Source organism: Tinamus guttatus, unplaced genomic scaffold (assembly GCF_059628265.1).
Source record: "Tinamus guttatus ecotype Peru unplaced genomic scaffold, ASM5962826v1 Tinamus_guttatus_pri_ptg000035l, whole genome shotgun sequence".
Lineage (NCBI taxonomy): Eukaryota > Metazoa > Chordata > Aves > Tinamiformes > Tinamidae > Tinamus > Tinamus guttatus.
The window spans coordinates 8,090,115-8,110,000 of record NW_028288569.1 but is presented as its reverse complement, the minus strand read 5'-3'; the positions used below and the strand labels follow the sequence as shown (position 1 = coordinate 8,110,000).

Genomic DNA, 19,886 nt, shown 5'->3' with positions numbered 1-19,886 from the left:
AAAAAAAAAAGACGCCGAGAAGAAGACGAGGGTGGCGCGAAGGGCTCCCGGCCGAGCAGCGGTCCTGCCTGGGTCCTTCCCCTGTGGCAGCCTCGGGGGTAGCCATGCCCAGAAAAATTCATGCAGCGGGCCGGTTAGCTCAGTTGGTTAGAGCGTGGTGCTAATAACGCCAAGGTCGCGGGTTCGATCCCCGTACGGGCCATTCATTTTGGTGCCCTGAGAGCAGGAGCCAAGCGATTTTACTGTCTTTTTGCCGCTAATGCAGGTGCCCCCTAGGAAGAAGAGAAGAACGCACTTTAAAGCTCCACGGCGGAATGCGGATAGTCTCCCTCAGGACAGCGAGAAGCCGCCGTAGGGGGTTCCCACAGGCGGCTACGCGCTCTGGAACAACAGAGAGGGCAGTGAGCGCTTTTCGGCGGTACAGCGGGGGCGTTGAGCATCTGTACTCCTCGTTAGTATAGTGGTGAGTATCCCCGCCTGTCACGCGGGAGACCGGGGTTCGATTCCCCGACGGGGAGGCGGCGCTGCCTTTTCCCGCCCACGGAACCGTTAGGGCTCCTCAGCGCGCACCCTTCACCCCTCACCGGCGACCGTTGGGGTTACGGGGGAGGGCGGAGACGGCTGCTCCCCGCACAGCAGCGGCCCTGCCGTGGCCGAGCACGGGCATGGGCAAAGCCTCGTCCTCAAACCGCACCACAGCAGGTCACTGCGGAGATCCTTAGCTCCACAGGAAGCCGAAGTGTTGAAACACGGTACACCCCTGCCATGTATTTGATCCAAGGTTGAATCAGCCCCCAAAATCTCAAGCAACCAGTCTACACTATGAATGGTAGGTGGGCTGGTTTGGTTTTAGTTTTTAGAGTTTTGTGTTATCATTTTTCATACTATTCTTTCTTACAAGCAGAATATCCCAATTTTAACTAGCTTCAGAAAATCTCAGGAGACGGTGATCACTTGCACAGAAGTACTTTCTCTATCCTCCGGCATGCAGTACTGCAGCTGCAAGTATTTATGGTATTAAAGTCTACATACTGACGCTAGGACAAAGATGAACCTTTTATTCCTTAGGATTGGGGCTTTTAAGGAGGAGGTCCAAGTTGGCCTGATATCCAAGGAATGGACAGTCCACTGAAAGACCAACTTCTCCTTCAGAAGACAGCACTTATTTCAGCGCACTATGGTGAAAAAACATGTCCAAGCAAAGGCAAGTCTTACTACATTTTAGAGGATTTCTGCAGTGTAAATATTAATAAGACCCTGTAATAACATGCTTCCTTGATAGATGAAATCATGTAAAACACAGCTTAATATTTTTGCCTGTGTAATTCATACATCTGAATTCCACTGCCTAGGTGTGTTTGTACAATAGACTGTACCTAAAAGAATAAAAATAAGCTTCTCTGCCATTTTTTCCCCTGCAAGTCAGCATGGATGACATCAAGGTTGTGAAAAAGGTGGTACTTAACAGAAAGCAGATTCTAAGGAGGTTTAAATAATACCAAATAAACCCTTTGTTCTTTAAAAAAATATATATTTCCAAATCATTCTATCTTTATCCACTGTAAGCAGTACTATTCGGCACATATTTTGGAAAAAGCGATTATTTTTTCATGCAGAAATTACTTTCATTTCGCTTCAGAACATTTCACAGTAGGTCATCATTTTGCAGTCAGAGCAGCTGAGGAAGTTTTGGGAACATGCACATTAGTCCTGTGCACGCATCACCAGTCCTTCACAAGGTGACACAGGAGGGGACAACAGCAACGTGAGCTCTTCAGCTGGCTCTTAAAGAATGACTTCATATATTTGCAAGCTTCGACAAGTCTACATCATTGTTAAGGCACAGAAAAGGGTAAAAACAGCTATCTTAAAAATGCCATGGGATGGCAGTTGGAGCTGATTTGTGGTGGTGTTATTCTTTCTTAATGGCTAAGTATGTGTAATCCAGTCTCCTCCAGGCCATGCCTCAGTGCACCCAGTCTTTGGGATTGCGCAGGACTTCCAGGATTTCTGCTTCTCTTGAGTTCTCTGGCGGGGTATGCATGTATTCCCACCTGCAGGGAGAGGGGAAACAAGCACTTAAGATTTATGCCCCTCACCTCTTAAACCTGCACGGATTAGCTGCAGAGATAATTTAACTCTTGTTTTTTGATGCACTAATAATGAGGAAGAGGAGTCAAAAAAAGGAACCTACACAAAAATAGACCACAAGACATGAGAGAAATTGCCAGCCTCAAATTCTGTCGCTTCACCCTGACATGGTATATTCTGCTGTCCAGGACACTTCTAGAAGGCAGACCAGAATGAAGGCACAGGATGAAGCCACATAGAGAGAACAGGACTGTCCTCATGGTTAAAGGGTAGCAGGCAAAGGCCAACTTTCCTCGTGGAAAGAGGCCACTAATAGGAGGCTCCCAGAGTGCATGATAAGGCCTGTGCTATTTCTCATATCAAAAAACAACCTACAAAGGTGAAAAAGCAATAAGCAACAAGTTGCTGTGCTACAAGATTAAGCAAGACCATTTACAAAACAGAAAAGGCAGTTGAGAAGAGTTACTATCAAGCCAGGCAAGCAAGCAGTAAAATGGTAGGCGAAATTCACTGTCAACCTAAAGTGATGCACAAGAGAAAAGGAAAGCTACATGCACAGTAACAGACTGAGTTAACTCTTGCTGCCAGAACAGATCTTTGCATCGTCACAGTCCTGGAAAAGGCCACCTCAGTGCTTTATCACTAGTGGAATACAGCAAGCAGGGTATTAGTTACAAAAGGACTAATGAGGAAAAAAAAAACACCACTGTGTGTAAGAGTTAGCAACACACCTGCATTTTGCATACACTTAGAGTAGCTTTTTTTGGGGTCTGCTCCTCATTACCAGTTCAGAAACAAATACATAAAGTGCAAGTTTAGAAGAAAGCATGATCAAAAGTATGGAACAGCTATTGCACAATGACCCCTGAAAAAAACAACAGAATCCTGTGAAATACAAACTACTGGAGACAACTAACAGGAAGAAAAGCTGGTTACTCATTAAAGAGTCAAATCATCAAGTGCAAATAGAAAACAAAGGGCACTTTTTCACACAGTGGACAGGGAACCATGGAACACCCTGCCCAGCCTTGTCAGGCCTGTCAGAACTTCACATGGTTTCACAGAGCTACTAGACAAACTTATTTTATTTTTGGCAGGAGGCAGAGCAATAGAATAGATCAAAAAGTGAGAAGCACCCAAAATAAAACAAAACAACCCAACACCCAAAAAAACCCACCTTTTTTGACAGAAAATATTGAGGACACAGGGTGTTGGCAGTTGGGCAAGTACACCAGACCAGAGAAGCTACTGCATATATCTGGCTTGTTCTTTCATTAAGCATGAACTAACCACGGTTTGGAGACTGGACACCAAGATAAACCTTTGATTTAAGCCTATGACGTATTTTAAAAAGAACAGCACCTGCCTGCAACTCCATACCCTCACCTGGCAGTCAGGGGCAGAGACATAAGAATGCTTTCAATTCTTGATCCCGGTGTTGCTAGGCCAAACTTTGTTCCTCTGTCATAAACCAAGTTGAACTCCACATACCTACATGGAGAAGAGAAATATAACACAAGAAAGGGGTTGTTATCACAAATTGCTTAAACCTGCAGCAAATAAAACCAGCCTGTCTTTCTGCCTTGTTCTGTCAGAGAAGGAATATTGCTTTGGGGCCAACTGCATCTTCTGTCCTGGGACCTCTATGTCCCAAAGGTAGTTTTCTGTCCCCGGCACAGGAACAGAGCAATGGCAGTTTCAGCAGGTGTAATCTTAACAGCCATTGCTGTTCAGCAGAGGCACAGGAAGGGAGGAGCTCTTTATCTACTTGCAGAAATAGGGAGCTCTCCCAATCTCAATGACCTGAAAAGATACGCAGAGAAATAAGCAGGCTGAGGAGGTCCTGGCTGCTACTTAAAGGGAACCTATTCCCCTTTATATGACATTACCAAGTTTGTTACAGACTGGCAAAGACCCACAGTGCCAGGAGCGATGCAGTAAGTGCTGCAGGACAGTGATCTAAACTTGAATACTCATTTCCCATCCTATGCCACTTCCACAGGTTCACTCCGTTTCTCTGCAGGAAGGGCAGAAACGAAGGATTCCCCATTTCTGTGCAAAGTACATCTTGATCCTAATTGTATTTCAGCACTATGTGGATGATTCCATGATTTCTCCATACATTCACAACATCACAAGATACAGAGAGGACTGCAATTGTTTACTAGTAGTTAAGCTTAAGTGCTAATACTTATTCATATTAATATACAACCTCTGAAGCTTTTAAACTTACAGCAATTATACCGAGAAAAACCCCTCCTTTACAAATGTGCGTGCACCCCTCTGTCTGCCGAACAGTGTAGCTGCTGCTACCAGCTTTTGGAGGAGTCCGAGAGGAGCTGTGGCGTTTCGCAAGAGCTGCTTGTGCTGCAACACAGGCTAGGGGGGAATACTGACAAGGCTGGGCCAGTACCACCTTTGCACCCTCCCTGGCAATGCAGCACTGATATCACAAGCAGCTCTGTACATAAAAGTGTTGCAACTCTCTGGCCACCTTACCCCACATCATGACACAATACAAAATGCGTGCCAAGTCATAAATGCTGCAACCATGAGTAACTAGCTGGATCCTTTCTGGTTTCAGTCCCCTCCGCTCCCCGGGTACTCACCGCCCCCTGCGAAGCTGCTGCCACAGCTTCTCCTCCGGTGTGAAGGGGTCATGGCAGTGCTTCTTCACAATGGGAACGTAGCAAGGCACGATGGCTTTGGCACAACTCTGCACAAACTGGAACACCTCCTCCTTGGAGGGAGAGTCCACATCGTCGAAGAATATGCCTCCAATGCCCCTTCGCTCGCCACGGTGCTTGATATAGAAGTAGTCATCGCACCTAGGAGAGGCAGCCCATGATGATGTATGTGTATGGCAAAGACATACACGGAAACACAGAGAGCCTTGCAGCATAGGATTGCCACTAGTGAAATACTGATGAAAAGCTAGTTCCCTGCAGCGTGCTGGATGCCCCATTTTTCCAATGACCGCTGGGAGCAAGGAGAGTACAGGACCACCCAAAATGCAGTCCTACATTCACTTGCAGTAAAGCTCGGGTTAGATGGTTGATGCAGAGCTACATATCACTGCCTCATTAATGAAAACATGCTCTCCAACACCATGGCCAATTCTGAAATAACAGATTCTTCCACTTTCAATATTTCAATCCACACCTTCATCTACAAGGAGAAAGATCAGAACTTAAAGGCCCTTTCTAGACTTTGCTCACAGAGTGGCACACAAATCCCAAAATATTTTTACAGTTTTGGGGAGGAACATGAAAACAATTTTTTTTTGCCTCCAAACTAAAAGAAGCTATAAACCCAGGACCAGGAAAAAAAAAAAAAAAAGCTACCCCCACCACTTGAGGAAATAAAAAACTGTGGCAGCCTTCTCTGGAGACAGGCTTTTTAATAGTTAATCTTGAAAGATGGAGACATTCTACCAGTGGCTGCTTATTGCTCACTTTCAAGTTTGTGAGAGAGTTAAGTGCAGTTTTTATATTTACTGAGAGAAAAGTGTGTGGGTATGCAATTACTGTCAATTAGCTGTTTCATTGTGTCCATCCCCTCTTTGACTTGCATGGGCAGCCATGCCCTCCCCTGCAAGACGGAGAAGGAAAGCAGTAGGTAAAACCCACCAACAGCAAGGAAACTCTGCCTTCGTTTAGTATGAGCCTCCCATACATATATCCATCCACAATCAAGTAATATAAATGGTGTAACTATACAGCAAGAGAGGTGGAGACATCACAGATAATGTAAGATTTTTATTATTATTATTATTCACTGGGAGAATTAACTTGCTCTTTTATGGCCACAGGAATAGTTAGGAAAAAAAAAAATTCTGGGATTGAAAAAATTGCCTTTGTCAATGGGATATAATGTTGTCCTCCCCTAAGCTGCCCTCAGACTAAGAACAGAAGTCCTTCTGTCCAACTAAAGCATAAGATGTTTGGCTATGACGCTTCCTGCTCTGCAAAGGGACTTGCAACAACCCAACCATTAAGGAAGGCACTCAGAATTAACAGCAGAAAAATCCTCAAAGCAGCAGACTGCAGTGATAAGATGTATTTCTTCACTAGCAGTTCACACCCAAGCTATACCACCCACTTTATCTCCTGTCCCCAGGCAGGACCTGGTAGCTTACAAAAGAGTTATAATGCTCCTTCCAGGGTACCATAGCTCATAGCAGATAGGGTATCTGACACAGAGCAGCAGGTCTCCTGCTAACAGCGAAATATTTCATCAAGTGCATCTCTCAACTCAAGAACATACAAAGTCTAAAACCTTAGAGAAAGTGTTGTTGAACTTTCCGTGAACATGTCATTGGAAAAGAAAAATCTCCATCAAAATTACAATATTTCTACATTAAGGATAAGCCTCCTTTAGCTATCTGTCCAAAAAAAAAAAAAAAGTAGTGAACATCAGAATGAAGGCAGATGAAGTGGAGTGGAATTTTCAAAACTGCAGTGCCAGCCCAACAACTCACACTGAGATCACGTGCATTTACCATGAATTCAGTGTGAGCAGAAATTAGTGCAAAGCCATGGGCTTCTAGGGCAAAAATCTCGCCCTAGGCTAGATCTTGACTAGGGGCTAAAAGGAATTTTTAGGTTGCCCAGTGAGGTCTGTGTCAGAGACAAGGGCTTAGAGTATCTCATAATCAGCTTACTATTTATTCAAGCTGTGCATGCAGGATCTTAGTTTCCTAAAACCTAGTTTCTCAGGTTTTAAAAACTCAGGCCTTTTAATTAACAAATTGATGTAGAATGTGTTTTGTCCCAGCACATACCTACTGGTTTCATTTTAGGAACAACTGATGTCAAAAAGCAGGCTAGAAATTCATGTTCCTAGAATACTCCAATGGAACTCTCCAATACCAGCCTCTGCTCCCATGAAGACCAACCCAAGGGCATCTCTCCCCACGTACCATTTCTTGTATTTGGGATACAGCTTTGGATCATGCTTGTCACAAGCTTCTTTCAGTGTCTTGTGGAAGTGTACAGCATCTTCTTTGTCCAAGTAAGTTGGAGTCAGGTCAGTTCCACCACCAAACCACCACTGTTTAGTCCCTACAGGAGAAGGGCAAGCAACATTCATTTATTACCTTCCGAACAGAAATACGAGTGGTTCGCCAAGAGAACTAACAACTGTTTTCACAGTTTTCATACAAGGCTTTTTCTCAGTTTGTATGCACTCCCTTGTGAAGTCATGACAAATTCTAGTTCAAGGTAGTGTGACAACCAGTGTCTGCAAGAAAACATGAAACACATTTCAATGTAGTGAAATGCATCCAGTATTTCTGGACAGGTCGCTCTGACTACCAGATGCTATAGGATGCCAGTTTCATAAGATGGGGGGCTGACAGCACCTACTGTCACACTGCTCATTGACTACATTGATTACAAGGAAACAAAACCAGAATCTACCAGCATTTTACTGCATACCAAAGAAAGGAAACATCTGCATTAAACCAAGGGAAAGCAATTAACTAAGAATGATTCACCATACTCTGATAAAATAATTCCAAGAAAAATCCCTTTGAGCTTCTGTTTGAATGAGCAGTGCAAGTACTGCCGTAATGTACAGACTGGCACTCAGTGTTAGACAGCTGCACCCAGGCTTCTGCTTCTGACAACAGCAAGATGCAGAAATGTAGGGAAAAAAAGAACGCAATGCAAGTAGAGAACAATGCTCCTAACAGCACGGCCTCCCAGCTCCTGAGACAGCGGCACAGCCTGAGCAGAATGTTTATCAGTCCTTGACAGCCCTTTCTATGTTAACTCATAGAACTGCTTCTTTGAGTAGATGCTCTACATACGTTTATAACCACCTTACGGTTTTACTTAAATCTGAAGCCCGCATTGTACTTTGCAAAAAGTAAACTGCAAGCATCTTACTGTAGTAGATGCAAGCACTGTAATCATCTTGCAAATGCATAAACAGGAACCCAGAGACAAAGAGATCCAGCACCACACAGCAAGTTATTGCACAGCTGGGAACAAAACTCGACCGTTTCTTAGCCTCTCACTGGAACAACACATGCATGCTTCCATCATACAAAATCACACATTTTATAGATATTTCACCAAATTCTTACAATTCTTACCATCTGCTTCTTCAATTTCAAAGTATCTGTAGTTAAAATGCACAGTTGGAACGTGAGGATTCTTTGGATGGATAACAGAACTTACACCCATAGCACAAAAAGGCACTTTCCCTAGAGAAAAAGATGATCATAAATAAAGTTACTCGAAGAGCCTCACTATTCATCCCCAGCTTCTAAGCTACTGCTCTGCTATGTGAAAGTTTCTCATGTCATGCCACGTATTTATCAATCCAAATGCAATTTCCTCCCACGCACAAATGTTTTAATGGATCTCAGAAAAAAAAGACTCCTCTGCGAGACCTCTCACCATCTTTGTCCTTGAGGGTTTTCCTGCTCTTCATCTGCTGCACAGCCTCTGCGGAAAGCTGCCCGAACACTACCGACACGTTGACTCCTGCCTTCTCAAAGACGTGGCCATCCTGCAGAACGCAGCTGATGCCGCCACCACCTGCAAACGCAAGCACCCCGTTACCCCACACGAGGGTTACCCCATCCTGCGGTCCCCAAGCCGCCCTTGCCCTCCATGTCCACGGGGTGAGCCCATCTCGTGGCCACCAAGCGCACTGTGAGGCAGGTGTCTCCTCAAGCCGTGCTACCGTGCAGAGCGGTGCCACAAAGCAGCGGGTTGATGGCAATGGCTTAGGAGGGATCCGCGTGGGAAACATGGCCTTATTAAGCCTCCAACAGCAGCACTGGCAGCCTCCTGCAGATCCCCAGCTGGCACTGCCGGCCCCCCAAGTCACCCTGGGTCCTCCCCAGTCCTCTCAGGTAGCGCCAGGTCCTCCTTGGTCCTCTCAGGTCACCTTAGGTCCTCCACAGTCCACCTGGGTCACCCCAGCGTGGCATTCCCAGTTCCCCAAGGTCCTCCTTGGTCATCCTAGGCCACCCTGGCCTGGCACTCCTGGTCCCCCCAGGTCCTCCCTGGTCCCTTTCCAGCTCCCCCAGGTCCTACCCAGTCCACTCCTGTCACCCCAGCCTGTCACCTCTGGCCTCCCCAGGTCCCCCGAGGTCCCCCTGCTCGCCACCCCCAGGTCTCCCCACTGTCCCGACCTTCCTTCCTCTCCCAGGTGTTGACAGTGAAGGCGGCGCCGCCGTCCAGGGCCGCCAGGGCTCGGCACACCTCCGCCTGCGTCTCCATGATGAGCAGCTCCATGCGGCCCCGCATGTCGCGCCGCCGCCGCCACAGCTCCCGCGGGCCGCTCACCGGCGGCGCCATGAAGCGCTGGCAGCGCCGCCGCATCTCCTGCTCCTCCTCCTTGTCCTCCTCCGCCGCCGCCATGGCGGCCCCCCGCCACAGCCCCAGCCCGCCCAGCGCCCCCGCCACCAGCGCCCAGCGCCGGCCCCAGCCCGCCGGGCCCCGCCGCGGCGGCGCCGACACCAGCGCGCGGCGGCCCCGGGCGGCCGCAGCAGCCGCGGCGAGGGCGGGCGCGCCCCGCGCGGCCCCGCGGAGCAGCAGCGCGGCCGCCGCCATGTCGCGCAGCAGCCACCGGCTGCGGCTGCGGCTGCGGCGGCGCGGGGCGGCACCGGCACCAGGGCCGGCACTGGCACCGGGGCGGCACCGGCGCCGGGGCGGGGATGGGGACGGCGGCGGGGGTGGCGCTGACAGCGGCAGCGGGGCGGGGATGGCGCCGGGACCGCCCGCTCGGGGGCAGGGGCATCATGGCGCCGTGTGTGCGTGTGTCTCTCTGATTACGTTTATGGTTCCTCTATGCACATTACTTTATATATACATATTTACTCTCTAAAATTAAGGTGCTGACGTGCCCGCTAAAATGGGAATTCAGAGCGATCAGGGCATGGGTTAATACAGGGGCAAATGTTCAACAGTACCGGTCAGATGTCAGTCGTGGGCAGCACAACTAACCAGTTAGGACCATGACAAAAAACTTTACTGATCAAATAAAGTCACATTTTTCTTTTTTCAAACAAACACATAAGTGACAGTGCAACAGTGGGCAATGGTGCTGTGCTGAACTGAGCTAGGAAAGTTTCCTTGCAAGCAGGTGATTTACCAGTGCAGATTTTTTTTTTGTTTTAGTAAACTTGTGGAGATATTTATTAAAAGTGATGTTGACTGAGAGCCAACAACAGGGTTTAGCTGAGAAAAATAAAGAGCTACCTACAAACCCCAGCCCCGCGGGATTTGTACCTGGCCATGGATCTTTCCAGGAAATGGCAGGTTCCCGTCATTTTGGGGCCATTTTACCTCCACAGTTCACAAGAGCAGATCAACCTAACGGGCGGTTCTCAGGGCTTCAATACCTGGCTCTTTTCATTAGAGAATAATTTTATGGGGTTCTGTGTAAAGCAGTAATGCTCACTTGAAGGTGTGAGTGTTTTTCCTATGTCTGATTCTGCTCTTCGGCAGCAGAGGATGCTGTGAAGCTGCAGACCCGCGGGCAGTAGGAAGGGAAGGATTGCTCTACTGTGCACTCCTGTCGCTACCAGCTGGAGGGGAGGATCTTCCCGAGCCCTGTGGGAGGACAGGATGTGCTGGAGACCTGAACCACAGGGAATGTTGTTTCCAGGAGAGCTCTGTGGCCAAGGGAGTATGTGTCCATAGGGGTAGATCTGCGGAGTTAGACACGGAGCAACTCTTCCCGAATTTCCTTATTCCAGATTGCTGTGATAGTTCAGTTTCTTCCCAAGTTACATCCCTTAGATATACCCAGACGTTCCTGTGATAACCAACACATGTCATGCTCACTTCTGTGCTACTTGGTGTAGTGAAGCTCTGTTCTTTCAGTGGGATTTGGACACTACTGTAACGCAAAGAATACGTAAGGGCTGAGACCAAAAGACATGTGAAATGCACTCATGTTGCTGAGCATTTCCTTATTTTTTCCCCAGTAGTCTGAGTGCAAACTGTAGTTGATCACATCTTGTTATCTGCACTGTATAGTTTCTAGAAACCAATGGTAAATTTTTGTACGGCTAGTCTGGGGAAGTTTCTGCTAACTGAAAAAAATGGACAATTATATTCTTCAGTGATGGTAATGTGTGTCAAGTGCTGCTTTTTTTTAGCAGACAATCTGAATTGAATCACATCCCTGTGTGCTAGTAAGTGGATGCTGTGGGCTGAGAGAGAGGAGAGGAAAAAAAGTGATTCTAATGTGACAAAAAGTACATAAATCAGAACTGAGGTAAAGGTATAAATTGGTGGGTGTAAAACAGTTCAGATGGGTATATGTATTTAAAGTAAGAAGTTATGATCTTGTTGTATGAGGCTTTTGGATGTTTGGGACTGATGGAATAGCAGAGTAAGAGAGAAGAAAATAACCGAATTACTAAAGAAAGGCTAGTGTGTGAGAGAGAATTTCACTAATGTGAAATGTGTAATTTTAGGTTTCATTTTAAATGCAGTTACTTAAAGATGTTCAAATGGGAATATGAATTCTGCCTTCTTAGATAGCTTTGTCCATAGAACCTAGCTTAGGTTGCTCGCAACCATATGGGGATTTGTGCCACTTTAATTAAATCTAAGGTGGTCAACCTTTTTTTTTTTTTTTTTTTTTTTAGGAGGTAAGACTCAAAAGTACCTGCTATGATAAAACCCAGTGGTACAAGCTATCCCTTCATATATGTTTCTCCAGGTTTGGGCAATGTATGCTGGTTGGCAGAGTTCAGCCAACATTATTTTCCACCAGTGCTTGCTTCCCTGGACTGTGTTGTCTCAGTGTGCATGGGATTCTTGCAGGCCTATCAATATATCTATAGTTTGGGTTTTCCCAGTGAAGCCCTCCTGTATGTGATGCTCTTTTTTCAAAGACTGAACTCTTTGCACAGTTCCTTCTTTCTGCTGCAGAGCGTTGCTGTTCTGTCCTCTCCTGCAGGACGTGTCCTCTAGAGAAACACTCCTGTCCTGAGTTTAGTCCAGCACAACCTCTGTCCTTTGTTAGAGAGTTCACCTCCTGCTTCACCCCTTCTTGCAGCCCTAAACTAGACAAAAAATGTTGCGTGTGCTACGTACAGCCATCGTTTCTGCCGTTCGGGACCCAGCATTACTCCGCTCTGCCCACTCGTTCTCCGCTCCTCACAGACCTGCCTCCATCTTTGCATCCTTCCTTCATCCCTCTCACTCTGTTTCTGTGTCTGCCTTCACACGGCCTTGCCATAGAGCCTCCCCCTACTCTTTTTGCTTGGACGGGCCCTGCTCTCTCTCATGTCCTAGTCCGCACTGTCTCCTCTGCTGGAGGATGATCCTTGCATTCCTCCACAGAGCTTTCTTTTTCCCTCCAGTTTCAAGCCTCTCCAGGAGACCTAACTCCATCGCTGGCTTGGGCAACCTGGCTCCGCTGGCCCCAGGCTGCCCTCGCCTCGAGGGTGAGCCTTGTCAGGGTGGCTGGTGCAGACCATGTTGGCGTTTTCACCACAAGAAGGCACTGCAGCCCTCCCCTTCCCGCTCACTCAGGCAGTGGCCTTGGAGTCCTGCAGACTGGAAGGGACCTGGTGGCCTCCAGCCCAGCCCCCCGGGGCTCACAATAGGCTGGCTCCAGAGCTGGATGAGGTAGCTGGCTGGGGCTTCCCTTCTTCACCTGCGTTTGGAAAATCTCCAAGGAGGGAGTTTCCTTGCCCTGCCGGGGCCTCAGCAGTGCACCACCTCCACGAGAGAGATTTTTTTTCCTCATTATCTGCTCAGAATTTCTACCACAGCAGCTACTTTAGGTCAGGCCAGCCTCCTGCTCTTGCTGCCAAATCTAAAATGTGGACTTTCAAGGTCCTGGCTTTCCTTCAAAATTGTTGTGTCGGTTTTAAAGGCCTGGCTGAAGATTTACTGAGTGAGCTGACAGAAGGTTGCACTTAGAGGGTCATCCGTTTGGATGTTGTTCCCATCTGTATGTAATGTGGCAGGGAGAGTTGTGGAGTGCGTTTTTTTTTGAGAGTGAAGCCATCCATAGGTACTAGTTATCCACAACCGTCACTGATGGAGACCTTCAAGAAGATTTGAAGAACTGGGTTCTTATCTACATATTTATTTAAAGTGTATTTCAGCAGAAAAAAAAATAGCTTTTTTTCTCTTTGATTTTTTTTGTCTGTTGGTGTTACTTCTATTTAAAATAAAAAATTTTTTTAAAAATAATAAAGACCTGAAGCTTCTCGTCACACTGCGTTTAGCTCCCATCTATCTTTTCTTTTCCGTGAGTATTTATGCAAAAATAGCAAACAAAAGAGCAAGGGACATGGCATGTTCCAAGGTAGTGAAGCATGATCGAGTCTGATCGGACCGAGACAGACATAGAGCTTTAACTGCGGCTGTTTGATACTTTTGAGTACTTGGTTAATTCAGTAGCTTATCAGGAAACTGGAAGAAAAGGATTCCTTGTGAAAGGAAAATTCAAGCTGGCACTTCTATTGCTTCTAAAGTTAAAAGAGCCAATCTCATCCAATTTACTGTATTGCACAAAGCCCTGATTGTAACTTCAAAGTGATGCCAAGAACTTGTAAATCTGGAAGAATAGTCCTCTTTAACAGAGCTTGCCACAAAGGTTTTGCATGACAGAATAAGCTGAATGAAGTTAATATTTCAGTATGTGTCAAAGACAGAAGTAAAAGCTCAGGGTACTGGGCTGACAACAGTAGGTGATGTGAAGATTGTAAGAAAAGGTGAAAACCTTTCCTTCCATGTCTGTGATCTCAGTAGTTTGCCTGGGTGGTGGGTTCATACTGATCATACTGGTCTGTTTATACAGACTAAATGTAATGTGTGCTGTCATGAAAGTCCACCCTGAAGCCAAAATACACACCCCTACTTCTTCCCTGGAATAATCGGTGCGTTGTTTAGAGCTGAGTGAAAGGGCCAGATGAGTTAGCTCACAGGTCTTAAGAGACTTGTGTCCGCAGCCATTTCTGAGCAACAAACGTGCACTGTGATAATGTGGTTGGAGCTGCCCTCGCTGGGCAGCTGCACTGAGCTCCGGAGGTTTGCAGTCTTTGAAATCCTCTCGTATAACTGTAAGGACTGAACTTCAGGCTGTGGATCTAAAATCATGAGCTTTTCATTTTTACTGTAGAGGTGAGAGGCTCAAGAAACTTTTGGACTTGTGTTTTTTGGAAACTACAGATGAGTTACGAACTTGAGAGCACTGAGAAACAGTGAGCCAAAATACACAGATTCATAATTCACCACCCTAGTATTTCATATGGGCAAAACCTTGCATAGAGATATGAATTATCTCTGTATCTTCTAAGCCTTTCCGGCGAGACAGTAGCAGAGCTACAGCAGTGGCTGGGTGACATGGGAGTTCACGGCCTAGTTGCCTCTCTGAGGTGAAGAAAAGGCAAACAGGCTTGAACCCTCAGAGCTTTTTCCACCACAGCAGGAGTAATGATAAGGAGGACCCTAGGGGTGTGAAATGGGAGGGAAAGGGAGCCTGCTGGAAGGTTCTGGAATAGGCCTGCTGCCTATTTCTGGAAGGCCGGAGGGTGTCCCAGGGGCTAGATTTTCTCACTGTGGCTCTAGTATCGCCAGCAACTCCAGCTGCTGGGTTGAAAGAGCTTTGAGACTTGCCATACCTGCAGGTGGGTATAAGACCTAGTGGCAGGAGGAAAAACTGTGTCATTAGGTTCTTTTTTTCTTTTTTTTTTTTAATCAAAGGCAAAATCATATTAAAAAGTAACAGTTTGTATTTGTTCACATTCATTTACTACAGTTTGCTGCAGTTTTCAAGATTAAAAAAGCTGGAGAATCTTGCAGTCTACACTCACTGATCATCCTCATGTAAGTAAACTTTGTATACTATTCAGCTTTTTAACAGTTGCAGTTATTAAAATAGAAATTTTAGTCAAAAAGTAGCTATGGCAGGGCCACGGCCACTCCAGCATAAGCAGGGGGGAAGGGAAGGTTGCGATGCCTATGTGGAAAATCAGCAGGAGGGAGTTTAGGATGGGGAAGGCATTTGCCATGGAAATAGGTGCTATTTGCTGAAGGAAGATGACCAGTATAAGCAGCGGTGACCAAACAGAAGAGGAGCCTTGTGGCCACTTAGACGCTGTCAGTTCTGGTCTCCTGATGGTTCCTGGCTGTAATATTTTTAACCTCAGTGTGGGGGGAGCGTCTGTGAAGCCGTAAGCTTAACACACCATTGCAGTCTTACTACTGAACTGTACTGCAGGGGCAAGGACAGGCAGGGCTTTCACGGAACAGATGAGCAGGTTTTCATGCAGGGCCTTGAGAAGGCTAGTATTAAGGCCTCTGAGTACATTAATTGCTGTCAAGTTAGAGACTACAAATTATAGGATTAATTTTCTTGTCAGTATTTGAAAATAGGTATATGCATTACTAAGTAAACTCTTCACAAGTGTTGTCATTTCCTTTGAAAAGTAAAGGCAGCACCTCCAAAACTACCCGTGCCTAAAAAAGAAAACGCAGTGCTCGCCAGCACAATTTTTTTTCCCTATGCTCCATGCAGTTTATAAAAGCTGCAAGTACAAGTTTTTCAATGGTTATTATTCAATGACCAGATCTATCTATCAAGCCTAATTTTCTCCCTTGGTTTAAATCTTATGCAGTCTTTTTTTTATCTTGTAGGGTGGATGTGAAACATGGGACAGGGTAGGGGAGAATGAAGAAGTCTTTTCCTCAGCATAGAAACCTCACTGGATTTTAAGCTTGTTCATGTATGTGTGTGTATATATATATATATATATATATATATATCCATTTTCAAAATACTTGTCATTACAGGTTAGGGATTTCCTAAAAGTGTTGGGGTTTATCTTGCTGGTGGCTTCTGAATGCTTGCTTAGACTCTCTTGGTAATTAGCTCTTCTGCAGCTGGAAAATCCTCTACCAAAGGGCTCCATGGATCTATGGAGCATGCTGAGAACCAAGCAGCTTTCACCATGTGCAAATTATATACGAGGAAGACATTGCTTACCTGTGAAATGGCTGTGTTTCTCAAGTGAAACACCTCAGGTCTTCAACATCAGTTTAGTGGATTTCTAAATTAACCCATTGCCTTGGGCAAAATTTTCTCCTCTTACAACTCTGAGAAACAGAGAGGGATGTTTTGTTAGCACCCAGTTTTGTTAGCACCCAGGGTTGAAAAAGAACATCTAAAAAGTCCCATCTATACACATCTAGGCAGAACTCTGATTTTAGTCTTGCTGCGAGATAACAGCGGTTGCTGAATCACAGCTCTCATTTCTTTATTGCCTCAATTTCTTAATCCTTCATAAACTGGTCTTGCTCTGTGTATAGGGCAATTTTGTCAAGTGGAGTTACTCAGGCCTGAGATGACATTGGAGGGTGTACAGGCGACTCTGAGGACAGGGACTTTCAGGATTGCACCAGGGTGGAGAAGTGGAGGAGCCTCTGTACAAAGTAGAGCTCTACTTTGGGGAAGAGGGAGGTAGCAAGGGCAGACACAAGAAGGTTGTGGGGAAGTTTATGAGAATTAGTTTGGAAACCATTAATGTTTGCTTAAAAAGTTGTTTTTCCCAAGGCAGCCCTGTCACGTGTGGTTTGTCTTGCAAGAATTAAAAGTGAGGCGAGAAGGAAGCTGATCTACTGAAAGACACAGAAGCAATTCTTACATATTAGTATGTGCCAAAAACTTGTCCTGTAAGACTTTTTTTTTTTTTAATCGTAGATCTCACAAATTCTGAGAAGAAGTTAGACTTTGTAGGACAGCTGCACCACCTCAGCATCACATTTCCTTTCCTGCCTATCTATGTAACTCGACCTCCTTGCCAGGGTGCTTTGTCGTGAGCTCTGCGTGATTTCAATCTTTCAGCATTTAAATGAAACAAACTGTCCCCAACAATACTACATCCCAGTGCTGCTCCATCTTGGCACTCCGAATACTTCTTCAGTTTCATTCTTTTCTGGTGTAATAAAACCCAGAGCACTGTCCTGCTGCCTTCCTTCCCCAGTCTGTAAAAGCTCCCTTGAAGGTCCGTAGCTAGATTATCACATGCTCATCAGTGTTTTTTTTCCCCCAAGACTTGTGTTTCTTAGGGCTGTCACCCTAAATCTTCTTTTAAAGCACACAGAGAGCTCTCTTTATTCTTCTTTGTGGAAAATTCCTGCACAGTTTACTCTCTCACAAGTATTAAACCTTTACTCTCTTCCAGATTTCAATCTCCATTAATGTGAGATACAAATGAACCACAGAAGCACTATGCCTGCTTCCTTGAGAAACAAGATTTCTCTCTCTTATTTTCTGAATGAGGGGCTTTGGAGAAGTTCCTCCTATATAAAAATGAAAATCCAAATGTTGGCTTTTAGTTTTCAAGCCAGGAGATCTAGGGCCACATGAAAACTGTGACTCACAGAGGACTCCCTGCCTTTGTTGCTTTTTAAGACAGACTCTAGCTACTTCAATTGCTTGGTAGCTACCAATAACGTTGTGTTGAACAGTGTCAAAACAGATTTAAAAGTGATTTTTTCAATCAAGCATTAGTGTGGTTACAGTCTCTTTCTTTAGTAAGTGAGGGGCTACTTCTGCTAACTGGGGAAAGGGAAGGAGACAGGCATACTGCACCAGCTGCATATTGACTCAGTTGCCTCACCCTGATATGACTGCGAACCTCTTCTATCACTGTGATCACTTTCTTTTTCATTTTATATTTAGCTGTAAGAAGTAAAGGGAAGGATATTGGGAATACGCTGGGAAGGCTGACATGATATTAATCTCTTCTCATTAACTTCTGTTCATTAAGTCTGCAAACTTGTGAAGCAGTATTTGAACCATCCAGTGTAACAGAACAGTGAGTTATTAATACTGCTGTAGAAATTTTCTAGATGATTACAAAGTACAAAAAAAGTACAGAGAGGATTACAGTAATGTTATATACTGGATAACTCGAGGTCTTCATAAAAGCATTTAAGCATTTGGGAGAACATCCTTTTCTGAGGAATAGTCTTACAGGAAATAGGCAAGGTTCTTCTGATTTTTAAACAAAATGAGTTCTTGGTAATTTGAAGTCAGTGTTTTGGATTTACTGTCATTAGCTCAGTTATGTCAATTGCAGTTTTGTAAAATATAAATGGCTTTGAAACTCTTCAACACCCTGATATATTTTAATACGTTTTAAGTTTTGCTATCCCCTTTCCTGCATATATATGTATGTGTTCCTTGTGAACTCAGTGGGCAAGCTGTATTCAGTGTATTTCATTGACTTTTTCAGTGTTGTGATCCTTGGGTCATAGAAAATGTCTGAGCTAACATATTTTCCAGGCCCTCCTAGAAATAAAAACACTGAAGGTGAAGTTCAACAGGGGGTAATTCTTTGGCGTGAGCTGTTTCTTTTGCTTAAAGTACAAAACCATAGGCTTATTCTGCCAAGGCAGTCTACTAAATCTCTATTTTTTGAATGTTTTCTCTGTAATCTGTGAGCCCAGTCATTGCAGAAATAAAACTTGTGTTCTTTGTTTTATCTCTATGCTTCCATCTGAACTTCAAATTCAGCCTCCACCCCAGCATAAGGTGGTGGACAGATAATGGTTCTGCTGTGGATGGCCACGTATCCAATATTTAGCCCAGGCAGTGGTTAGGGAAAGATTATTCTCTCCCCATACAGTCAGGCTGACCATTGAAATTACCAGGCAACAGTCTTAAATTAAGCAAAAGTCAATTGTTTTTACATATCCCAAACAAACTACGTGATCGATGGGCTGAGGGTGTTACACAGGCCAGCAGTGTAAGTGGACTCAGAAAAGGGAACTGAACAAAGTAATGGAAAAACTCTTAAATGCACAAGTGCAAAATTTGCCTCTGTCTTCCCCATCGCTGAAGAGCAAATGACCAGACCTCACTAGACTGAATTAAAGGAAGAGTCAGTCTTGCCCTAGTTTTTGGACTCTATGCCAAAGTACCACTGACAGAGAAAGGAGCTTGGCTTTTATAGATTGGGTCTGATTCACCTTAACCGTGTTTATGTTATTGACCCCTGACATCCATGAAATGGAAGAGAATTAATGGCCAAGCATGCATTTACTACTGGGCAATAGAAAAAGGGAAGCCATGTCCTCAGCCATACCTCAGGGTGTTTTTACTTTGCTAATCTGCAAGGCTAACGAGCAAAACACATACATTCAACTTGAGTATATTCTCAAGACTAAAAGCAAGAGTGCACTTACTTAGAGTGTGGGATGCTTTGAGAACAAAAGTTAAAACACCATCAAGTTATTCTTAATTCTGTAGTGGCCTTATTTGGTTTGTTCACAAATATTCAGGAACAGGAAGAAAAAAAACGCAGGCTTCCAGCGCAGTCTCATGCCAAGAATGTAATCCATGGTTTGTCCTTAATCTCATGAGGATCATCTCAAATGTTTCCAGTGCTTTTGGCAGGAATATTAAATTACAAAATCTAGGATATTTGCCAGAAGGAAAGGAAAGGTAAGGAAAGGAAAGGAAAGGAAAGGAAAGGAAAGGAAAGGAAAGGAAAGGAAAGGAAAGGAAAGGAAAGGAAAGGAAAGGAAAGGAAAGGAAAGGAAAGGAAAGGAAAGGAAAGGAAAGGAAAGGAAAGGAAAGGAAAGGAAAGGAAAAAAGAAAGAGAGAGGGAGAAAGAAAGAAGAGAAGGAGAAAGAGAAAGAAAGAAAAGAAGAAAGAAAGAAAAGAAAGAAAGAAAGAAAGAAAGAAAGAAAGAAGAAAGAAAGAGAAGAAGAAGAAAGAAAGAAAGAAAGAGAGAAAGAAAAAGAAGAGAAAGAGAAGAAAGAAGAGAAGAAAGAAGAAGAAAAGAGAAGAAGAGA

At 45.0% G+C, this 19,886-nt stretch overlaps 1 protein-coding gene and 2 non-coding genes across 3 annotated transcripts; 2 read left to right on the top strand and 1 right to left on the bottom strand.

Annotated features, from left to right (window-relative positions):
* Window positions 1-128: 128 nt before the first annotated feature.
* Window positions 129-202, top strand: TRNAI-AAU (transfer RNA isoleucine (anticodon AAU)). Its single transcript has one exon. It is a non-coding gene; the product is annotated as a tRNA-Ile (tRNA).
* A 244-nt stretch (window positions 203-446) lies between these two features.
* Window positions 447-518, top strand: TRNAD-GUC (transfer RNA aspartic acid (anticodon GUC)). The gene has a single exon. It is a non-coding gene; the product is annotated as a tRNA-Asp (tRNA).
* A 1,169-nt stretch (window positions 519-1,687) lies between these two features.
* Window positions 1,688-9,662, bottom strand: CPOX (coproporphyrinogen oxidase). Its single transcript, XM_088533911.1, has 7 exons — window positions 9,242-9,662; window positions 8,499-8,639; window positions 8,192-8,302; window positions 7,013-7,154; window positions 4,701-4,919; window positions 3,478-3,582; window positions 1,688-2,054 (listed from the first exon to the last, which is right to left on the bottom strand). Exons 1-7 carry the CDS (start codon window positions 9,660-9,662, stop codon window positions 1,967-1,969), a joined length of 1,227 nt encoding a protein of 408 aa, XP_088390037.1. The 3' UTR covers window positions 1,688-1,966.
* Window positions 9,663-19,886: the final 10,224 nt, after the last annotated feature.